Source organism: Hypanus sabinus, chromosome 13, assembly GCF_030144855.1.
Source record: "Hypanus sabinus isolate sHypSab1 chromosome 13, sHypSab1.hap1, whole genome shotgun sequence".
Lineage (NCBI taxonomy): Eukaryota > Metazoa > Chordata > Chondrichthyes > Myliobatiformes > Dasyatidae > Hypanus > Hypanus sabinus.
This window is the reverse complement of record NC_082718.1, coordinates 8,424,801-8,449,673: the sequence shown is the minus strand read 5'-3', so window position 1 is coordinate 8,449,673 and position 24,873 is coordinate 8,424,801. Positions and strand designations below refer to the sequence as shown.

At 41.8% G+C, this 24,873-nt stretch overlaps 1 protein-coding gene across 8 annotated transcripts in view; it reads right to left on the bottom strand.

Annotated features, from left to right (window-relative positions):
* Nucleotides 1–24,873, bottom strand: part of plxna4 (plexin A4) — a 721,825-nt gene that overhangs the window by 671,214 nt on the left and 25,738 nt on the right. For all 8 annotated transcript variants that reach the window (XM_059987082.1, XM_059987084.1, XM_059987085.1 and 5 more), the window contains one exon: nucleotides 22,215–22,397. In XM_059987082.1, coding sequence (XP_059843065.1) covers nucleotides 22,215–22,397 — 183 coding nt within the window. The remainder of the gene's footprint in view (nucleotides 1–22,214; nucleotides 22,398–24,873) is intronic.

Sequence of the window (24,873 nt, the reverse complement as noted above, 5' to 3'; positions counted from 1 at the left end):
ATTTGACATAAGCACACAAGGGGCTATTAGTAGAGGTAGTCAAAGGTTTCCTGAGACTGTCAAGGCTAAAGCAGGTTCTCGGAGAAAGGAGGAGAGGAACCTGGCAAAAAAAGGCATAGAAGAAAAACGATGAAACACTGAAGGAACTCAGCAAGTCAGGCAGCATCTTTGGAGGGAAATGAACAGTAGTCGTTTCCGACTGGAAGGGCCTTGATCTGAAACGTAGACTGTCCATTTCCTGTGTAGTTGCTCTCTGACCCACTCAGTGCCTCCGGCTCTTTCTGCATTGCTCCAGATTCCAGAATCAGCAGTCTCTTGTGTCTCCAGTGGAGACATGTAAATCATGTACTTAAGATGGAGGCCAGACTACGAGATGGAGAGATCTGACAGGCTAGGCACAAATCAAATGCCACCTATAAATTCACCGATGATACCACTGTTGCTAGCAGAAACTTGCTTGGCGAGCAGGGTACATAGAGGAGCGAAATAGATTGGCTGCTCAATTGGTGAGAGCAACAACAACCCTGCGCTCAACATTAGCAAGACTAAGACGTTGATTGTAAACACATCTCACACAATAATGGCCACTTCCAACAATACAGTTTCGTCTTTCTATTCCATTCAACGAGTCAACATTATGTGTTTGCCTCTGGAGCTGAGCTTGAAAACACAACCTTCTGACCTTCAGGCCCAAGTTCTACCACAGGACTGTTAGGTGATAGCCGATTACATCTTACCCAGTGTGACCCACATATAAAGGTGAGAGGAGAAAATTTCTTCATTTAGGGGGCAGTGCATAAATGAAATGAGCTGCCGTATATCGCAATCACAACAGCTACAAAAATATTTGGACAGCTACATGGAGAAAAAGGGGTCAAAAGGATATAAGCCAAATGGGACGAGTGACGATGGGCAGCTTGGGTAGTATGAAAGAGTTGGGCTGAAGGGTCCATGTCTGTGCTGTGTCACTCTACGATTCTATATACATCAAGCCAGCATAATAGAAGACAAATCTTCTACCAAAGAAGTGGTTATATAATACTACAGCAGTCCTGCCACGGTCTCTAAGGAATATGTACATTCTCCCCTCTGGGTGCCCTGGTTTCCCCCCACAGTCCAAAGACCTACCAGTTGATAGGTTAATTGGTTATGGTAAATTGTCCCGTGATTAGGCTAGGGTTGAATCGGAGCTTCCTGAGTGGTGTGGCTCAAAGGGACGGAAAGGCTTGTTCTGCACTGTATCTCAATCAATAAATACAGAATAAAGGCAAATCTTGACTCTAATATACCCATAACATAAGAAAATAGATTTCTACTTGATGTACCTGTGGAATCCAACTCTTAGAATTCTGATGATAAAAACAGCCAAGTCCACTGCACACCCAACGTCATACCAGCCTCTGGCTCAAACACTAAGTCCTCTGGGCTGTACGGACTCAATGGATCTATGTCAGGATAACGGTGTGTTCTGAAAGTGGGTCTATAACTCTCTGGGATTGGAAAATTTACAAACTGACAGAGAGAGTCAGCCTAGTTTCCATTTCCCAATTACTCTGGGTACACACAAAGTTCAGGCCCAGGCCAGGATAAAATCTCCTCCTACAGTCAAATGCCAAACACATTCACGGTCAAAAACTGCCCACAACAGAAGAACAAACCCTTGTTAAGGCACTAAGGAACTGAGAGCCCCACTTCAACCAAATACACAGAGAACAGAATGCTTCAGAAAGCAGTAGAAGGCTTTAATTCACTCGAGTTAGTCAGTTGTCCACAATGTGCCTTTACAAACAAACACACTGATTTTAGATTGCTTTAAAATTGCTTTGAATCATGTAACCGCAGAGGCCACACTGACATCAAGTGGCTCCACAGCTTTCTAATCAGCCTCTTTAGTGCCTTCTTTTCTAAGTCCTGATTTCCAGAGCTGCAGTGAGCTCCCCCTCACCACTGTCTCAAACACTTGCGGCACTTTGACCACCGTTGCATAGCAAGCAAACATTAGACCTCATTAGAATGCACTCGGTCACTTGGACATTTGGGGAAGGACTGCAAACAAATTAATGTGAGAATAAAAACTCATATTTGGACTTCATTTTTGGAACAATACTCGTTGAGCTCACTTTGAATTAACTCTTCACTTGAAGTGGAAAAAAAAATTCCTTCTGTTTCAAGGTTCTCAGCATGGATAACTTCACTCACCACAATTCTGAACTAATTCCACAACCAATGGACTCACTTTCAAGGACGCTACAACGCAAGTTCTCAGTACTATTTGTTTACTTTTTTTTTGTTATTATGACTTGCACAGTTTGCAAAGTTAATTTTCTTTTTGCACACTGGCTGGTTGTCAGTCTTTCTGTGTAGTTTTTCATTGATTCTGTTGCTGTTCCTTGCTCTATGATGAATGCCTGCAAGAAAATGAATCTCAGGAAACTAAATCTCATTTTTACACACACACACACACACACGCGCACACGGACAATAAACTTACTTTGAACAATTCTCCCGTTCAAGTTTTGAAAGTAAATTTTGCTAGGAGTAAATATATCAGCTCAAATGCACCAGGGGCATCACGAAGAACCCATTAAACCAGCAGGTTTTATAATTTCTCTGCGCTTCACCCTATCCCCTATCATTTCTTTTTATCTTATTATTATTTAGAGATACAGGTCTTTCCGGCCGAATAAGCTGCCCCACCCAGAAACCCTCTTATTTAACCCTAGTCTAAGCACAGGACAATTTACAATAACCGATTAACCTACTTACCCATACATCTTTGGAACGTGGAAGGAAACCCACACATTGGAACCGACAGGATCTGCTGTGATGTGTTATGCTGCAGGAGTACACGAGTGAGACAGACAGCTGGTTGAGTGGTGTTGCAATAATAACCTTGCCCTCAACCTCAGTAAGACCAAGGAATTGATTGTGGACTTCAGGAAGGGAGAAGTTGAGGAAACACACACCAGTCCTCATTGAGGGATCAGAAGTAACAAAGGGTGAGCAATTTCAAATTTCAAGATCTCTGAAGATCCATCATGGGCCCAACATATCGATGCAATTACAAAGAAAGGAAGATAGTGGCTTCATTAGGATTTGAGGAGATTTGGTTTGTCACCAAAATTCTCACAAATTTCTACATTTCAAATTTCTGCAATGCACTGCTACTGCAAAACAACAAATTGCACAACATGTACAGTGACATTAAACCTGATTCTGATTTTAGATCTAGATGCATTTGCAATCCAAAGATTCTTCAGAAGTCTAAAATGAGGATACAACTTGGTGCTTATGAGCATTTTATCAAATGTTGCAAGAGCAAAGATGAACAAGAAGTGTCAAGAGATCAAAGATTCAAAGTACTGTTATTATTGAAGTATGTATGCACTATTGAATCCGGGGATTCATCTTCTCCACAGACAACTAAGAAAACCATGGAACACATTCAAAGAAAAACATCAAACACAACCCTCACCCCCCCCCCCCCACAGACACACACATGGCAACAAGAAGGAACGAGTAAAAACTCAAGAATATAAAAACATAAAATCGAAAGAGTCCAATCGAAGTACAGTCCAGTCCACAAACCACAGACCCAGAACTTCGGTACCATCCTCTGATAAGAGAGACAGAATGTATATGCAACCAATTACGTGTATATAGGTAATTGTACAAAAATAGTGACAACCATTGAAAATTAAAGCTACAAGAAGAGTAATAATTCTACAGTCCAATTCAACAGTTGGGTTGGAGTGATTACCTCGTACAGATTCAGCAAAAGCAGTAACTGGAACAGGGGTAGAAGAAATTTAAAATAACATTGCATTTCCTTTGAGATACCTTTGTTAAAGTTACTTACAGTTTCCCCTCACACTTCACAGATTGAAGAGAACTAATTAGAACCCAAGTGCTTCAGCTATAGGGAGATTATTCCCTGCACCATTACTCTCCCTGCTGCCCTAAATGAGAGTGTTTCTGAGGAGTTGAGAATCAGCAGGTTTGTTATGTAGGCAGACACTTTGCTCCTCACCCTGCATGAAACCCAAGAAATGAGGCCCCAGAGAGACTTGGTGAGAGAGATGGCCAGCAAGAGATCAAGCACTTCAAATGTACTGTAGAATTATAATTAACTCCTTGGTGACCCTCTTGAGCAGTGCTGCTCACTTCTACATTTCTGACCACAGCATGAACCCCATCTGTTCTCCACGGTTTCAAATGACCCAACAACCAAAAGGACATGAAACCAACCCCATCTCAGAAAATGTCTGGGGCCTTTAGTCCACATCCGGCATAATCTCTCTTCTTCCTCCTAGCTTTTTCCTTCATGATATCACTGACAAAGCATTTAGACCTTCAGGGAGACTCAGTCCACAAGATTACAAGGAAAGGATTTGTTCCAGGCGCATTTTTATAAATTACCTCATCACCAAAGTCATGTGCTTCAACAAAGTCAGCCATTCAGTGCCAAAGCTCCATCACACCCAGAGGGGACCTCAGAGTTTAGTCAGCCACAGTACTGTGTGAATCACAAGAGGTCTGCTAAACAATACTTCAAAAATATGGCACAGGCAATGACACAGTGATCTATAAAGGATCAAAGCTAAGACACAGCTATCAACGTTACATAAGCACAACAAAATTGTAATACTTACTAAGAAAGGGCATGCCTCTGAAGTCATTAAGTCACAGAAACATGGGTTAATAAACCTCAAGATAAAACTGATACTGAGGTACACAGGTAGAAGATTAGAACTGAAGAGCTACATCACTATATTAAAATTGTAATGATTTAACCACAGTGCAAGCTCACCGTTGCCATATAAAAGAAAAAGGCCATATAAAGATAGCGGGGAAGGTGAAAAGGAGAATAGACTGAGGGAACATGCTGACTGCTATAGGCTGAAGATAAGATGGGTCAGGGGGTGACTTGAGGGCATAGGTTAAGGGTGAAAGATGAAATATTTCAGGGGAACATGAGGGGGAATTTCTTCACTCAGAGAGCAGTGGCAGCTTGGAATGAGCTGCCGGCGGAAGTGGTGAATATGAGTTCAATTTCAACACTTAAGATAAGTTTGGGCAAGTGCAGGATGGAAGGGGTATGGAGGGCTGTGGTCCAGGTGCAGGTCATTGGGACTAGGCTGAATAACAGTTCTTCACAGTTATTTATCAACTTCCCTCACTATTTTCCTTGGACTCTATTAATCTGATGGAAGGTTTCAGTTTCCATGCAACTTGCTCAACTTCTGAATGTTTCCAAACAATTTGTATTACAGCCAAAAAACACAGCCGTCAATTCACACCCAGTGAAGTCCTCCAACAGCAGTGAGTTCATCTACAGGGAGTATTCTTGAACTGATATTGGCGTTAAACGTTGGCCAAGACACTGGAATTAACAGAGAGCAGATGGGAGCTCAGCTTAAAGTTAGATCTGGCAGAAAGGGTCTGCAATAGTGCAGAGCTTCCTCAGAACTGTACGCACACGAGTCCCTGATATGGTATCTGATCTCATAACCGTCCGGTTCAGCACAGATCAATTTCCCACCTCATCACAAATTATAAGATAGGAACAGTATTAAACCATTCAGCCCATCAAGTCCACTCTACTATTCCATCATGACTGATTTATTATCCCTCTTAACCTCATTCTCCTATCTTCTCCCCGTAACTGTTGATACCTTGACTAATCAAGAACCTATAAACCTCCACTGCGGATTTCCCTATGAATTGATCTCCCTTGCCGTCTGTGGCAATGAATTACATAGGTTCACCACCTCTAACTGAAGGTATTCCTCTTCATCTCCACTTGCAAGCAGCAAACAACATGACCAATCCACTTAATGCACACTTTAGAGTCAATTTAAAGTTTAGTAATATGGGAAAGGTCAAACTGTGGCATGACACTGCCTTCATGAAGCAGTCTCCTGTCTCCTGCTCAATCTGGCCTGGCAATTTCACACTAATTTACATTACTCACTTGGCCAAACTGAGGCTGCGATAACTCAAACAGGTCAATGGCTGATCACGAGGCACAGTATGAATGATTTTACTGTTTGACCAAGAGACACCAACCCTGTCAAATCCCTATTCCATCGAACATCACACATGGCAGGAAGTCAGAATAGCCTCCAGGAAGGGTCAATATCTGACCCCTCTTTTTCAGAGGCCCTTATCATTATTCATCCACTTGGGGGCCTTTCTGGCGATTTTCGATCGTGTGAGCAGAATGGCATCGATCCAGTGAAAACAATAAACTTCCTGAGCCATACACTTGCACTGATCTCACAAACTTTCTGTTTAAAACAAAACTCAAAGACTCATGACCCTTGTTTATCAGGAGGGCTTTCTGCAGCAGTCTGGTTTTCAGTACTAATAAATAAATAAACACTGCATCTCAGAAAGAAATTGACAACGTGCAATCCACATTAAAAGCCAGCTCTTCCCATCTCCATTAAAAAAGTGGCAGAACTTGTAAGTGGGTTTCAAGGGTTTGCAGTAATTATCCTGATTAAGACTTTAAGTCTTCACTTTGATTTTGTTTTGGGAAGTGAGCAGATGCATTCTATCTGTGGTCATTAAGGAATGCCATGGGAGAGAACAGAATTTCATTCCCAAGTTTTTGCATTGTCATGACTGAGCACTGAGTTCAGGTGTTATATTTCCAGATGTAGCAAACCTTTTTATCTATTGAATAACAAGTTTTAAACACAATGGATAGGTACATGGACAGGCAAAGTTTAAAGTTCAAAGACCAAAGTAACTTATTATCAATGTACAGATAATGTCACCACATACAACGCCAAGATTCACTTTCCTGCGGGCATACTCAACAAATCATAAGAATAGTAACTAAAAACAGAATCAATGAAAGATCAGGTACAGTACTGAAAAACAACAAACTGTGCAAATGCAAATATAAATAAACAGCAATAAATAACAAGAACGTGAAATAACCAGATAAAGAGTCCTCAAAATGAGATCGTTGATTGTGGGAACATCTCAATGAATGGGCAATTGAGTGCAGTTATCCTCTTTTGCTCAAGAGCCTGATAGTTGAGGGGATGTAACTGTTCCTGAACCTGGTGCTGTGAGTCCTGAGGCTCTTGTACCTTCTTCCTGATGGCAGGAACGAGAAGAGAGCATGGCCTGGGTGGTGAGGGACCCAGATGATGGATGCTGCTTTCCTATGGCAGTGTTTCATATAGATATGCTCAATGGTTGGAAGGGTTTTACCTGTAATGTGCTGGGCCAAATCCATTACATCTTGTAGGATTTTCTATTCAAAGGCATTGGTGTTTCCATCCCAGGCCATGACGCAGCCAGTCAATACACTCACCACTACACATCTGGAGAAATTAGCCGAAGTTTTTAATGTCATGCCAAATCTCTGCAGAGAAGTAGAGGTGCTGCCGTGCTTTCTTCACAATTGCATTTATGTGCTGGGTCCAGGACAATATGGGCCAAATGCCAGCAAACGGGACCAGCTTGAACAGGTATCTTCGTCAGCACTGCCCAGTGAGGCCGAATGGCCTGTTTCCATGCTGTGATACCAAGACTCTGTGACCCTCCTTGCTCAAGCCCCATCAAATAAACTTTATTGAAGCACATCACTCTTCCACCATTATTAATATTTCCATTTCACCAGTTTTAACTCTATATACTTCCTTGATTATTTACAGAGGTGGATGACATTTGGGGCTTGCAAGGATATTTGGTACTAGGCTGAACCCCATGCAATCAGAATAGGTTCAACTCCATTGCATTCAATTCAGGTGCCAAAAGTCCAGCTCACTAATCCATAACTGTCTTTGGTCAACCACTTTGTATTCTATCCTAAAATACTTCTTTCCACATTTAAATTATTCTCTAATCCATTTCTGGAATATTGCAGTGCAGGAAGATCCCATCCATACATATGCAGAATCCTAGAAGAAATCACCTGATTAGTTATAGCACTCTGTTTTTCTATCTGAAGGCTAAAATATTCCTCTTTATTCAATCCCCGCCCTGGATCAGTTTCCACCATTTTCAGGTTATGTAGATACGATTGCAGTAACAGGACTAAAGATCTGTAACAAGAATTCAAATCCTGCTGCATTGGCTGGAAGTTTAATTCCAAGTAACTAATTAAAAGCTGGATAAAGAACTACAATCTGTAATGTCAACCATAGCTGGATGGTTGTAAAACCCTGAGCAACACACACAAAATGTTGGTCAGACAGCATCCATGGAAAGGGATAAACAGTCGACCTTTCAGACCAAGACCCTTCATCGGGAGTGGGAAGGAAGGGGGAAGAAGCCACTTTCCTTTCCACTCCTCATAAAGGATCTCGGCCTGAAACATCAACTGCTTATTCTTCTCTATAGAGGCTGCCTGACCCGAGTTCCTCCAGCATTCTGTGTGCGTTGCTCTGGATTTCCAGCATCTGCAGAATCTCGTGCTTATGTTATAAAATTCTCACATATTTTCTAGTGTCCTTCAGTGAAGGAAACAGATCATCCTCGTTTGATCTGAGCTGCATATGACTCAATGAGCTTTATTCTTAATTGCCTCTGAAAAAGCAGTTTTTCCCGAGGGCAATTAGAGATGGACAATAAATGCCAGTGATGTTCATGTCCCATGAATGAATAAATAGAAAACTCTCTGTTTAGAGAACGCTCTCATCTCTTACCAGCTCCTTTTGTCAATTATCTGAAGTGTATGCCTTTTGGCTACCAGTAAGATCCAAAGTCAAATATATAAATCCACGAGGCACTCATCACATTCTGGTACCTCAATCTAATGTCCTCTCCACTGGAATCTGAAGATCAAGAGGAATTATAATAAATAGATAAAGGCTCTTTCTGTAAGCTGGCAGAATCACTAACAAAGAAGCACAGACGAGACTGCTCTGTCATCAAAGGTGATGGAGGGGGCGGGCTTGTACCTTGGTGCACAGAGGAGGAGGCGGAAAGTCTCTCACAGCAGTTATTACAAAATGAACAGGATCTTTGAGGCAGCGACAACATTTTGCTTAAAAGGCAAATGGGTGGCGTCAAAAGGGGAAAGTTGGAAAGCAGATGGATAGTGTGGAAAAGCTCATCGCAGAAACAGGATTGCAGCTGAATTATGAGAGTTAAAGAGCTCTTCGACCATAATAGTTACAACAAGCAAAATGGACGTCTTGTCCCCTATAATTCCTATCCAGGCTAAATAAACCACTTACCCAATGATGGAGCAGTCTTCATCTTCTGTCCACAGACATGTTCCAGCAATGCTACCGAATAGCCAGCCAGCAAAAGGAAAGCTGCACATCTGGCAAGTGCTCCGAGAGTTTCTAAGACGTAATCAAGGTGGGGCGGTGAAGTTAAAATGGGAGAGGTAAATGTTGTTTTGGTTTTCAGTCAGGTGTATGAACATGTATGTAATAGAGGGATATGAATTTCATTGAAGCAGATAGAATTAGTTTTATTTGACATCTTGATTGGTACAGACACTGAGTCTGCTGGCTGGATATTCAGTAGCCTTCCTGTGCTGCACTGTTCTACATTCTTTCCCTTGACCAAAACCCTGTTACCCACTCCATTCTCACGCCAACCCAGAAGGAGTGACCATCCTCGCCTTCAAGCCACTGACCTTGCAACAGCCTCTTGTTTTTTCCACCCGCTTGTTCCACAGCGGAGGATTAGTTTGTAAAGTGTACTTGGGTCTCCCAGTCTTTGCAAATTCTGCTTACATTCTTTACAAATTCTGCTTACAGAGCTGAAGAGCCAATAACCCAACCTTAAACTCAGTTTTGCTCTGAAATCAGGAGCTTGATGCACAGAGACAACTATTGGCTGACTAATCTGAGCACCTGCATTTCATTCTCAGTTTACCATCCTCAGTAAACTCCCAATCTTGCCTGACAATAAATGTGGCCTTTGGGGAATGTTTCATTTCTCTGCAACTGAAATTAGGGCAGCAAGGCTAGTTTCACCACACAATAAAGCTTTACCATGCTGCAAAGTCTTAAAAAAGATTTGGTGTTCTCTTGTATACATAAACTGATGCATATAAATCATATGCAAGTCCCTGTCAGAATGCTGTTCTCCCATTTCCTACTCTTGCTATAATTGATGGTCTGGCTATTTGAACTGGAAACAGGTTGATGGGCCATGCTGAAAATTGTTCTGTACTGTTAACAAATTCTGGATTGAAGAGAATTACTAAATTCAGAAAATACAGTCACATTTTAACAGGTTACACACTGGTGACTCTCATTTCCATTCAAACGCTTTTCAGGCATAAACAATGAAAATGGTCCGTATAATCCCAATTGTTATGCCAGGCAATATGATACTAGTAATGAAAAGTACAGCTGGAATAAACTATTTAGTATCAATTCCATTCTGATATCAAACTTGATCATCATGATGCTGTATTTCAAATCCCAACACTCTTTAGCTGTATAAAACTCAGTGGCCACTTTATTAGGTACCACTGTTGTAACGCGTGGTTATTCCGAATCAGGTTTAACATCACCAGCATATGTTGTGAAATTTGTTGACTTTCTGGCAGCAGTACATTGCAATGTATAATAATAGAGAAGAAAAACAATTACAGTAAGTATAATAGTTAAAATAAATAAGCAGTGCAAGAATAGAAATAAAAATGTCATGGGATAGTGTTCATGGGTTCAATGTCCATTCAGAAATTGGATGGCAGAGGGGAAGAAGCTGTTCTTGAATCATTGAGTGTGTGCCTTCAGGCTTCTGTACCTCCTTCCTGAAGGTAGCAAAGAGAAGAGGGCATATTCTGGGTGATGAGGGTCCTTAATAACGGATGCTGCCTTTTTGAGGCATCGCTCCTTGAAGATGTCCTGGATACTACAGAGGCTAGTGGTTAGTTCTCATGATGGAGCTGACTAAGTTTACATCAATCTGCAGCTTACTTCGAACATGTATGGTAGCCCTTGCTGCACAGTTACTGTCAACTTCCTGTCAGCTTGGACTGTCTGGTCATTCTCCTCTGACCTCTCTCATTAACAAGGCAGTTTCCCTCACAGAACTACTGCTCAACAGATTTTTTTTTGTTGTTCACAGAATTCTCTATAAACTCTAGACACTGTTGTGGGTGAAAATCCCAGGAGCTTAGCAGTTTCTGAGATACTGAAACCACCCCATATGGCACCAAGCCACTTAGATCACATTTCATCCCTATTTCAATGTCTGGTCTGACTTGACCATGTCTGCATGGTTTTACATATTGAGTTGCTGCCACACAATTGGCTAATTAGGTGTACAGGTATACTGACAAAGTGGCCGCTAGGTGTATCTGAATGGTTGCAGTAATGTTTATATGTCCCTCGATGCATGTACCTTCTAAAAATCATTAGCTTTTCCCTTCAAGCTTTCAATTGACCCTAAATAACCACTGTTCTTTCGGTAAGAACATTCTTCCTAATTGGCTACTCAGTCTTTACAGATTAGACCTGATAAACCAGTACCTGGGAGAGCATTCGCATTTCCATCCAAATACCTGAATTTCAGGAGTCCAAGAGAATTGACCATAGATTTCTTTTCCACTTTCCTTCCCATCACATCCACGGTCCTCTCAACTGCAATGCCAGGTTTTGACTTCCACCACCATCCCAATGCCAACCCATTTCTAAGCAAATTGAACAAATAGGTGGATGTGATGGACATCAACACAAGAGGTTCTATAGATGCTGGAAATCCAGAGCAACACACACACAGATGCTGGAGGATCTCAGCAGGTCAGGCAGCATCTATAGGGAGGAATAAACAGCCTCATTTCAGGTTGATAAAGCTTCTCAACTCTTTACTCCTCTCAACAGAGCTGAGTTTTGCCGGCATTTTGGATACAGCAAACACTCACTTACCAGAGGCGTTGTTCTGGGAAAATGCAGAACACAGATAACTGTCCACCCAGCTCCACAAGAATACAATTGCAGTTTCCCAACTACAACCTCAATAAGATCCGCCAACTCACAATAGCCATCAACCTGAACCTGGAACCTTCTCAAACAAGAACTGGCAGAGTGTCCTGATGAAGGGCCTCAGCCCAAAACGCCAGCTCTTTATTCCTTTCCAAGATCGTTGCCAGACCTGATGAGATCCTCCAGCATTGTGTGTGTGTTAAAACCAGCAATGCCCTTGTCCAACAAGAGAGCATTCTAGGGCCTTTATCCCTCTACTTGTCTTGGTCAGCTGCCATGAGTGACGAGGAGCTTTATTTTATGAGTAAGCAGAGCTGTGACTGTGTGGGTTCCCTCCAGCTGTTCCAGTTTCACTCCATATTCCAGGTTGGGGTTAGTAAGCTGTGGGCATGCTATGTTGGCACCAGAAGCATGGCAACACTTGAGGGAAGCCCCCAGCACAAGTCTTGTTGATTTTGGCTTCGTACAAATGTCATATCTCAATGTTTCAACGTACACATGACAAATAAGGCCAATCTTCTCTAAAGGTAGCCTGGAAACAAGACCAGGCCCAAGATTTACCAACTAATTTGGAAATACATCACAAGTCCATCATTGTCACTGGGCCAAAACTCTGGATCCTTTACACTGTGTGAATAGCTTCACCACAAAAAAAGCATTAAGAAGAATTATTTTTACAATTTATAAATGAATAAAAATGTATGATGTGTATTCTTTGTGTTTCCATACCTATACGCCCAACGATGCTGTTGCAAGCAAGATTTTCATTGTACTGTACCTCATGTGACATTAAACTCATCTGGTTTGAAGATAGCCCATTTATCTTCTGAAAGGCAATTGGAGATGGAGAACAAATGCTACTCTTGCTAGTGACGGCCAGATTCACAGGGTAATTAATGTTAATGGCTCTGATGACTTAATGAAACATTTAGACTGGCGCAGTCAATACAGAAGGGGTTCTTTTCAGGTGATCTGCCTTGGATGAATGAGATGATCTTCAGTTAAGAAATAGACAGGTTGGGAAGGTAGGCATCTGTCAGAGACATGGAAAATACATCCTGTTCCAGGCTGCTTTTTCCTTTCCTCTGCTCGTTTACTTTCATGTAAAATCAAATAGAATCCTTTCACAAATGCAATCTTGCTCATCACATTGCAAGCATGTCATATGCTTCCCCCATAACCGGCTGTTACGAAGTAAAGTGCTATCATTTTGATATTTGCAGTTTGTTAGCACTATGTCTATTGTTGAAATACAGTTAATTACAGAATGTAGTAATCTGTTTCCTTTGTTACTGATATTGCAGTCACTCATACTAGGTGCAATGCCAAAGCTGGAAGTCAGGTAGCATGCTTGGTACGGGAAGCACAACAGCGCAGTGGTTACAACATTGCTTTACAGTACAGGCAACCCAAGTTCAAATCCCACCATTACTTGTATTACACCACACTCAGCCCTTACAAATGGATCAGTTGCTCTACAGAACTTGTTTCCCGATATTGCAAAGCGTTCAGAGCCTTTCCTCCATTGCAAGCTTCTGTTGACCAGCACAAACGTGTTACAACACATAAAAAGAACCAAACTGTTGTCCCTCAAGAGGCACATTGAATGTGTGCTTTATTAGCTTCAGGTTTGTAAGTAGTTCTCAGGTCAGATTTGAAAGCTGTCCAAAATGACAGCAACTACATGCCCATAGTGTTGCCTGCAATAATCAATGGGCCTCCAGATAAATACTTCAACATTTTCACTTCAAAACCTTTCCTGACTGAAGCATTTTAAACAGGATAGCAAATAATTTTTGTACCTGGCTCCAAGTGTAGACTATCCTGTAGATATTCAATTCAAAGTATTCCTCATTATGCATTCTTAGTCTCTTTCTTTGACAATCTAAGACCATAAGACATACGAGCAGTATTAGGCCATTCAGCCCATTGAGATTGTTCCACCATTTGTTCATGACTGATTTATTATCTTTCTCGATCCCATTTGCCTGCCTGCTCCCCATCAATTTTGATGCACTTGCTAATCAAGAACCTATCAACCTCCTCTTGAAATATAGTATACCAAAACTTGACCAAGGTTGGGGATGACTTGCTTGCTCCATTTCAATGGCTTTAAGTTGCTTTTGCCAGAAGTAGAGCAAGGTACCCAATAGATGGGTGGGTATGTACAGTATATATACATTAAGGCTCTGCTACAGGTCCTCCACATTCTAACTAGATTGGGATGTGTGAGGAATCACCAGTTAGAAATATTCCATATGCAGCGATAGAACTATAAAGTCATACAGAATGGAACAAGGCTCTTCAGCCTATGTTGATCAAAAAGTAGTCAGTTACACTAATCCTATTTTATTCTCCCTATAACTATATCAAACACCACCCCTCCCCCCCCCAGTCCTACCTCTCTACTGCCTGTTACACCACTGGCAATGAAGGTCCTCGATCTCTTGCGGTGTTCAGGGTTCCCTTCATCATGTCAGTGCCTTCTTGGTTTTCACTACTGTCAGTCATGCAAGTCCTGGTGGAGACTCAGGAATACCGTCACACTCAAATGTAGAAGGATTCTTTATTGCTGTTTCCGTAACAGCTTTGTTTTCCCAGTCAGGTTGTTAGCACTGAGTTTAACCCCTGAACCTGGAGGACCAGTGGAACGCTCTTAGTCTTTGGCCCTTTGGCCAGTTTGTCATGGGTGACCCTCCCAAGAGGGGAAGCATAAAGCCCGACTCCAGCCAACATAACTCTCCGGGTCATTGAGGCATGCAAGCCTCCAAACAATGACAAGGTTGTAATTCTCTTGGAGACCAGATCCTACCATTCTCTTACAAACTAAGGCCAATTTACATTGCTCATTTATCCTCCAACACAAACATTTATTTATTTATTAGAGATACAATGCAGAACAGGCTCTTCTTTCCAATGAGCTGTACCACCCAGCAGTCCATCTACCTAACACTAGCCTAATCACAAGACAATTTACAATAACCAATTAACCTACAAACCGGTGTGCCTTTGGACTGTGAGAAGAAACCGATGCACCTGGATGAAACCCACATGGTTCACAGGGAGAACATACAATCTCCGTACAGATGACGCCAGAATTGAACTCTGAACTCTGGAATGCCACAAGCTGTAATAGCGTTTCACCAACTGCCATGCCACTGTGGTGTCGTCTTTGGGAAGTAGGAAGAAATCAGAGCGGACAGAGGAAGCCTGCATGGTTATAGGCCCCCTCTAAATTGTAATGACCAGTGTGCGCAAAAATCTTATGCTGTGCAATTTTTTGCCATTGACAACATGTGCGCACTGAATTTTATATAAGAGTATTCATTTTAACAGCTAGAAAAACACCGTCAATTAGAACTTTGATCTCATTTGAGCTTGATCATTCGCGCTCTCATTCATCTGTACTTTCCCAAAACATACATAGTGGGCCTGTAGCAAGTAATGAAGGATTTTCTCACTGAAGCTTTTGTACACTGTCGTTAGAGTCGATGTAGTGAACCAATAGTTTCTTCAACAAAAACAGTATGGATAAGCCAGTTCTAAAACCTGCAAATAAATCATCGCAAACTCCATGTTGTCAACACCATCTGCATCAGAAACAGGAAAAGGAAATGCGAATGTGTACGATCATGAAATATACTTAACATGCCAACAAGGTAGGTGACAACATTCTGTGCACAGCTCAAATTCTGTAGTAGCAAAAGATGTGTGTGCCCACACACCTTACAGGGAACATTGTTACAGGTTTAAACCCCACAGACAGCACCAAATGTCAGGATCGAACACTGTTTACCGTAAATATGAGGACGCAGCATCTCCACTGGCTGTGCCAGCCTGAGAGAGGCCATGCAACATGCACTTTGGCACTAGAAGCACAAGATGGAGAGTCACCACGGTGGCAGGGAGAGGATGCACTTGACCCATTCCACACATGGAATGTTCCATCAAACTTGCCAGTCTTCTCTCGCAGTGTTGGAGAGGGAAGCATGTCCATCAATCAATAAAGACATTCTGATATGAGCATGTAATTAATTAATCCAGCTTATCCCAATCTTTCTCTGGAAACCTGCAGTGTGTACCTACTATTTCAAGTGTGTATACAAATTCACCTGTGTGGTCAAAAAACAGCAGTTGTGAAGAGCACCACTGCAATGAGTGCACTACAAGAGTAAAGATTACTTTCCCCCCCACTTATACTTCAGTGTTAAACCTCACTATTGATGGCCCCGTCATAACTCTATTCACTTAACTTGATTCAACTTTTCACCAGGACCACCAATTGAGAAAGAAAAACTTCCAACAGCAGCTAGAATGATTCTTCCGAGATGTGGATCTCTCTCTCTCTCTCTCTCTCATTCTCTCCATCGATCACTTATTCACCTTCTCTTTCATTCTCCCTCTCTCACTCATTCTCTCTATCATTCTGTCTGTCTCTCTCATCGACTTTCTTTCATTATCCCTCTCACACTCATTCTCTCTTCCTCCCTCCCCCTCTCATTCTTTCTCTTTCTTTTATATGTTTACAGTTAATACACAAACCAAATAATGGAAACCAGAAAACATTAAACTCCATACAAAAAAACAGTGGCTGTCACAATGAAATCATAAAACATAATTAAATTCTGGCATTTAAGAATAATTAAATTTAATTAATTTTATAATTAATTGTTATGACTTTAAAAGCATGATCAACCCATTATCAAAGAATGAATAGAGCCGAAAGGTTAACACAATATTGTACATAATTAATATGCTTGTAAACATTTAAGGACAATATTTTCCCCTTTGCAAATGAGTCAACTGTTTCATTTCCCTTATAGATTAATCTGGTGCTCCATATTAGAACTGCTATTAATCATGTTCAATGCAAGTCTATGCAATAACCCGTTTCTGTGACGACGACCTCTTCACCAATACCAACTTCAAGGATGTACATTTTCTCAAGTCGAGAAGCGTGGGGGTACAACAGTCCTTGAGCAAGGCACTCAACAACACATTGCTCTGCGACGTCACCGGTGCCAAGCTGCATGGGTCCTAGTGCCCTTCCCTTGGACAACATCAGTGGCGTGGAGAGGGGAAGGCCTGCAGCTTGGGCAACTGCCGGTCTCCCATTCAACCCCGCCCAGGTCTGCACCCTGGAAACTCCAGGCACAGATCCATGGTCTCTCGAGACCGACGGATGCCACCACCACAACAGGCCAGCACACTAAAAATCCTCCAAGGTATTGAGAATGCCCAGCAATGCCTCAATCATCAGTCTTGTGCACAGCTCTGATGGTACAGGCTCATGACAATTTATATTGTTTGGCTAACAACTGTCTTCAGCAGTTTCAATTAATCAATTTTAATTACAATTGTTCAAATGTAAAAACCATCATTCTGATAACTGATGCTGTGCCTCAAAATCTGTTTGCCATCCGTGTCACATAGGTTCCCAAAACTTTGTCTGTTTCTACTCAATAGAGCAGCACATGGCATGGGCAGGCATCATCTTGTGTCACAGAATCTAGCTCACCACCCAATTTCTCTAGGGTTCAATGGATTACCATGCTCCCTCGTCAAAAGCTGGCAGCAAATGGAGAGACTAACTGAAAATTTACACCACCAATTGGCTCCATTTCTGGTGTGATCAAACCCCACCCCTCCTGGCAAAACTGAGCCTGTATCCCTATAGGACATGGCTCTTCAACTATGCATCGCAGTGCGTTCTAAATACAATAAAGATTTCTGCCTCTACCAGTGTCTCTGACTGTGATCCTTACAAACCTCGGAATGAAAGTAAATTTCTGACAAATTAGAATTATTAGAATAAAGCATTTAACCTTCGACACTTGCTCTGTGCTGGTTAGAAGTTATATCAGTAGCTATAAATTGGTCGCATTTTAAAAATGTGTTTGATTGGCTGAATTTGGTACTCATTTGAATATAGAGCAAACACTTTACCAGCATCCTAACCCAAGGTCTTAGTTCAACAATATACACTTTATTGAATCAGCCAACAGAATAAAACCATAAACGCCAACAGCACAGAAAATGATCCATCGACCTGTCCAAACTTCCCTTAAATGTAGAAAACAAACCCACATTAACCACTTCCACTAGCAGCTCATTCCACACTCTCACTGCCATCTACTATTGAGTAAAGAAGTTTATCCTCGTGTTGCCCTTAAACACTTCACCTTTCATCCTTAACCCATGACCTCCAGTTGTAGTCCCATCTAACTTCAGTGGAAGAGGCCTGCTTCCATTTATCCTATCTATATCCTCATAATTTTGTATACCTCTGTCAAATCTCCCCTCAATCTTCTGTGTTCTAGAGAATAAAGTTCTAACCTCTTCAACCTTTCCCTAGAACTCAGGTCCTCGAGCTCCAGCAACACCCTCGTATATTTTCTCTGCACTCTTTCGACCTCATTTACATCATTCCTGTAGGTAGGTCACCAAAACTGCATACAATTCTCCTAATTAGGCCTCACCAATGTCTTATACAATTTCAATGTAACAATTTCAATAAGGTTGTAAAAAAAAACAACTTTTGGCCTGTTGGCCTTGGTAGATCAAAGTATTGAGTACAATTTCAATAGAAATTGTACTCAATACTTTGATCTATCAAGGCCAACAGGCCAAAAGTTGTTTTTTTTTTACAACCGTATCTATCTGTGACATCATTTTCAAGGATTAATGGATCTGTATTCCCAGATCCCTCTGTTCTACTGCCCTCCTCAGTGCCCTGCTGTTCAGTGTTAGTCCTATCCCTGTTGGTCCTTTGAAGGTGCAACACCTCACACTTCTCTGCAATAAATTCCATCTGTCATTTCCTCAGCTAATTCGAATCCCACTACAAGCTTAAGAGTCTTCCTCAGGATTCTCTACACCCCTAATCTTGGTGACCTCCACACATTTGCTGATCCAATGTACCACATTATCAACCAGATTGTTGATGTAGATGACAAACAACTAAAAACCCAGCACTAAACAAGAGAAAATCTGCAGATGCTGGAAATCCAAGCAACACACAAAATGCTGGAGGAACTTAGCAGACCAGGCAGTATCTATGGAAAAGAGTACAGTCGACGTTTCAGGCAGAGACCCTTCAGCAGAACTGGAGAAAAAAAAAGATGAGGAGTAGGGATAAAGACCCACTGCAGTATTCCACTAGTCAGAGAGGCAATATTCCACAAATCAATGTTTAATCCAATTTACTACCTCTTGAGTACCATGAGACTGAACTTTCTTGACCCACCTCCCATGCAGGACCTTGTCAAAGGCCTTGCTAGTAACTTCCTCAAAAAGCTCTAAGATTGGTTAGACATGATTTACCATGCACAAAGCCATGTTGACTATCCCAAATATGTATATATCTGGTCCCTCAGAATACCTTCCAATAATTTTCCCACTGCTGATGTCAGGCTCACCAGCCTATAATTTCCTGACTTAAACAGAAACAGCCAACGTCAATCCTCCAGTACCTCACTTGTCGCTAAGGATGACTCGAATATCTCTGCCATGGCTACTGCAATTTCTGCATTTGCCTCCTACAAGGTCTGAGGGAACACCTCGTCAGATCCTGGGGACTTATTCACTCTAATTTGCCTCAAGACAACAAATACCTCCTCCTCTGTACAGGGTCTATGGCATGGCTGCTGCTTTGCTTCAACTCTGTCTATCTTCTGAGTAAATACAAGTGCAAAAAATCTATCTAAAATCTCTCCCATCTCTTTTAGTTCCACCTATAGATTACCATTCTGATCTTCCAGAGGACCAACTTTGTCCCCTGCTATTCTTCTGCTCTTAATATGTCTGTTCACCTTGCCTGCCAGAGCAACCTCATGTCTTCTTTTGGTCCTCCTGATTTCCTTTGTAAGAGTTCTCTTGCATTTCTTATACTCCATATGTACCTCAGTTGTTCCTGCCTGCCTGTAATTACTGCTCGGCTCCTCTTCCTTTTTTCATATCAAGGCCTCAACATCCTTTGAATACCAAGGTTCCCTAAACCTGTTACTCTTACAGTTTATTGTGACAGGAAGATACAAATACTATTCTCTCAAAATTTCACTTTTAAGGGCTTCCCACTTTCCAAGTACAACTTTGCCGGAAACCAGCCTATCCCATACTTGCCTTGTCTTGTCCTTTAACTTAGCACCTAACCTCCTGAAGTCACTTTAGAACATAGAATGGTACAGTATAGGCCATTCGGCCTACAATGCTGTGCTGACCCTTAAGCCCTGACTCCCATATATCCCCCGACCTTAAATTCCTCCATATATACCTGTCTAGTAGTCTCTTAAATTTCACTAGTGTATCTGCCTCCACCACAGACGCAGACAGTGCATTCCATACACCAACCATTCTCTGAGTAGAAAACCTTCCTCTAATATCCCTTTTGAACTTCCCACCCCTTACCTTAAAGCCATGACCTCTTATATTGAGCAGTGGTGCCCTGGGGAAGAGGTGCCGACAGTCCATTCTACCTATTCCTCTTAATATCTTGCAGGACCTTGTCACCCCTCCTACTCGTGTCAATGGTACTAATGTGGACCATAACCTCTGCTGCTCACTGGATCTGAGATATCCCTGACCCTGGCACCCGGGAGGCAACAAACCATCTGGGAATCTCATTCTCATCCACAGGACCTCTTTTCTGTTCTCCTAACCAACAAATCCCCTATCACTACAGCTCATCTCTTCTTCCCACTTCCCTTCTGAGCCACCGAGCCAGACTCGGTGCCAGAGACCCAAATGCGATGGTTTTCCTCTGCTAGGTCATTCCTCACCCCCTCCCCCAAACAGTATCCAAAGCAATACACCTATTGTTGAGGGAATGCACACAGGGCCATTCTGCTGTGGTTGCCTATCCCCTTTGCCCCTCCCAATGGATATGCAATTACCCATGTCCTGCACCTTGGGTGCAACTACCACCCTGTTATGTCCTGTCTATCAACCCTTCAGCCTCCCGAATGATCCACAGTTCATTCAGTTCCAGCTGTAACTCATGCAAGTCTGTTAGAAACTGCAGCCCAATGCCTTCTTGCAGTTGTGGTCATCAGGGACACTGGTGGTCTCCCTGCCTTCCCACATCCCACAACAGGACCACTCTAGTATGCTGTCTGGCATCCCTACTGTTCTAAATGTGCAGTAAGAAAGAAATAGAGAATAAATAATGAGAAGTACCTGTGGCCTACTCTTCTCACCAAAACCCTGATGAGCCAAATCCTCAACCCCCCCACTCTAACACTGGCCCACTCACACAATGGCTGCTCCCAAAATGGTCACTCTGCATAAACCTAACTTCTTTGCATTGGTCCTTGCCAAGTGCCTACTTATGTGCAATCCAATGTCTCCTCAGGAACTGTGACACACGAAGTACAGACTGGTCCCGCTCACTTCTATTAAACTCTCTCTTCCTCTGCACAGTTCAGTGTCTCATTGGGACAGCAGTGTGCAACAATCTACATCCCAAAGCCCAAAATTAACAACTGATGATACTTTATAAAAAACAAACTATTAGGACCAAGGGACAGTTATTTGTATACGAAGGCATCTTTGAAGACTAGGTTACCTGCTCATTAAGGACAGATGTGAATCGGAGAACAAATAGGTCTTACATAAGATATAACGTTGGATTAAAACCCACAAGTTATCATTGCACACAAATTTCGCAGTATCATGACAAATGATAAATGGAACTAGCATGTCTATAGAACGAGGGCAGACTACAAAGATAACACTCAAAGTGCCAGCACTTTGAGGATTATACACTCAAAAGTCATTGGCTCTCTGTATCAAGTTACGATACATTTTACGCATATGCTCACTGACTCAAACAACAGCAGTTAAGACGCAAAAATGCCTATAAATTTTGTTGTTTCATTCATAAAAGTTCTCAAGTTGATACAACTCAGCAAATCCCCTCGAGGAATTAATGTTACAGCTCTACTGACAGGCTTGATTGCCCCTTTGTTGGAAGAGAAGTGGATGCACCAATCTCCTATCCCTAACTCCTTAATTACCAGCACCCAAAGAGCAGTACACAGCCACCAAATTGCATGAAGATGCTTCAGTATTAGTTAACTCCATTTCAATATCAAGTAAGCAATGTCCATTCTGCAGTCAGGCACCAACATGAATTCCATAGACTGATCCCAGAAGAAAAACACCATGCCAGGAAGAGAGGTGTAGAGCAACAAAACATAGCAACGCTTACAACTTTAGGGTTTCAACACCAAATACCAGCTCAGGCATCAACAACCAAGGGCCTGGGGGAGAGTGAAACAGAAAAGCAGGTTTTCCTACCTTTTTCAGCTTGCCGCTTTTCGTGCCCACAAACACCAGTGAGTGGTTGTTGTAAACATACGAGATCACCGAGCTCATCCTGTCCCGGTCCTCGGAGAAGAGGGGAATACCCTGCATGAGGGTGGAACCGCCTAATGGAGCATTAATGTCCAAGCCACAAAAATTGTCATCTATTGGGACAGGCTGTGAGGAAGATAAAGAGTGCCAATGGTTAAAACTTACATCGAACGTAACCTAGGCCTTCAGCCTACACTGTTGTGCCAAAACTTTAATATAACCCTTCTATGCAGCCCTTCATTTTTCTATCATCCACATGTCTACGAACTTACTCTGAAATAATCAGGATTATCTTTCGTCAGGTTGACCTACAAGAGGCAGTATGCCAGGAAAGCAGCCATCATTAGGAACACCCACCATTCAAGCTATGCCCTCTTCTTGTTGCTATCAGGCAGAAGAGGGCAGAGAAGCCCTGAAGACTTATACTTCAGGGTTCAGTGACAGCTTCTTCCTCACTGCCATCAGGGTCTTGAGCAGACTTGAATATTTTAGTTCTACCTTGAATTCGACTTCCCTTAGGGTGCACTAATATTCAAAGTTCAAAGTGCGCAGCAAATGTTATTATCAAAGTGTATATGTGTCACCACATACAACCCTGAAATTCATTTTCCTGTGGGCATACTCAGCAAATCTATAGAATAGTAACTATAACAGGATCAATGAAAGGTGAATCAGAGTTCAGAAGACAACAAACTATGCAAATGCAGATAAATAGCAATAAATAATGAGAACATGAGATAATTAAAGTGAGATCATTGGTTTTAACATTTCAATGATGGAGCAATTGAGTGTAGTTACCACCTTTTAGTCAAGAGCCTGATGGTTGAGGGGTAGTAACTATTCTTGAACTCTATTTTGCTTATATTGTCATTAAATTATGTCTAAATTATGCTAATTTAAGATGATATAATTTATCTTTGTAATGTACAGTGTTGCTGCAGCAAAAGCAAGTTTGTACCCTGGGTATGTATGCCCACAACATCGGGTTTCAACACAAACTTGGGGCTCATAAGCTGTAAAGACTGGTCGTAGAATACACCATGTTTCTTGGATGATTTCAGTTCTTTTAGTTTATAATTAACAATTATGGCATGTTGAAGAAATGCTAGTTAACAAAAGATAACGATTAAGGGGTAAAAAGCACTTTTCAGGCATAGTAAGTTGTTATCAAACAAATCCTTTTAAGTTTATAGACGGATATAGAAGAACATTTCAAAACATTACGACAAAAAGTGGTCATGAAATGACTTTGGCAAGTAGGAGAAAGGAGAATAGTTAAACCTTTTATGTGTATTAGAAGGAGGAGGGTAGCTAAGGAAGGAATAGTTCCACTCAGTAATGAGGGGGATGCTCTATAGAGCCAGGTGGTGTGACCAATATCTTAAATACTTCTCATCATTATTCATCAGGGACAAGGACATGAAGATTGGAGAGTTAAGTATTTCTGAGGAAAGTTACAATCAGGATAGAGGAAGTATTAGAAACACACTCCATGACCATTTTATTTAGTACACCTGTATGTTAATATCTAATCAGCCAATCATGTGGCAGCAACAAAATGCACAAAAGCATGAAGATACAGTTAAGAGATTCATTTGTTATTCAGAACAATCAAGAGAATGAGAAAAAAATGTGTTCTAAGTGACTTTGGCTGTGGAATGATTGTTAGTGCCAGACAGGGTGGTTTGAATATCTCAGAAACTGTTGATCCCCTGGGATTTTCACATACAGCAGTCTCTAGAGTTTACAGAGAGTGGTACAAAAATAAGAAAACATCCAGTCAGCAGCAGTTAGTTCTCCGCACAAAAATTTCTTGTTAATGAGAAAGCTCAGGAGAATGGCCAGACTGTTTGAAACTGACTGGAAGGCAACAGTAACCCAACTAACCTTACAACGGTGGTGTGCAGAAGACCATCTCTGAATGCACAACTCGTTGAACCTTGAAGTGGATGGGCTACAGCAGCAGAAGACTATGAACATGCACTCAGTGGCTACTTTATTAGGTACAGGAGGTACAGGTGGCCACTGAGTGTACTGGCACATATTAGGGTGGATAAATCTTTAGGGTCATACAGCATCTTTCCCTGAATGCCAAGGGAAGCAAGCACTAAGATTACAGTAAATCTGGCAGAAATGCTGCTGGCTGGCTGAGTTCCTCCAGCGTTTTGTGTGTGTTACAGGGAAATGCTTTTCTTTATTTGAGGTAGCACATTTGGAAGGGCAAATTCTCTTAGTCTCTTAATTCTCAAATTCTCTTAAAGAGTAAATGCCAGAACCTCACCTACAGACTATACTAATCCATAATTTCCTGGCAGTCAAAGGTGGATAGTGTCGTCAAACAGCTATTTGTTATGCTTACTTTCCTAGGACGGGGCATTCAGCATAAGAGTTGGAACATCATGTTGCGTACAACTGCAACATTCATCAGATTGCACTTGGAGTATAGTGTACCTTCCTGGTTGGCATACTATAGGAAGGATGAGGCACCAGTGGAGAGAAAGTAGATGAGACTCTCCAGGAAGTTGCATTGAATGGAGGGGTGAAGTTATCAAGCAGATAGTGAGTGGATTTGGTGTAAAGGGCTAAAAAGTGACCTTATAGA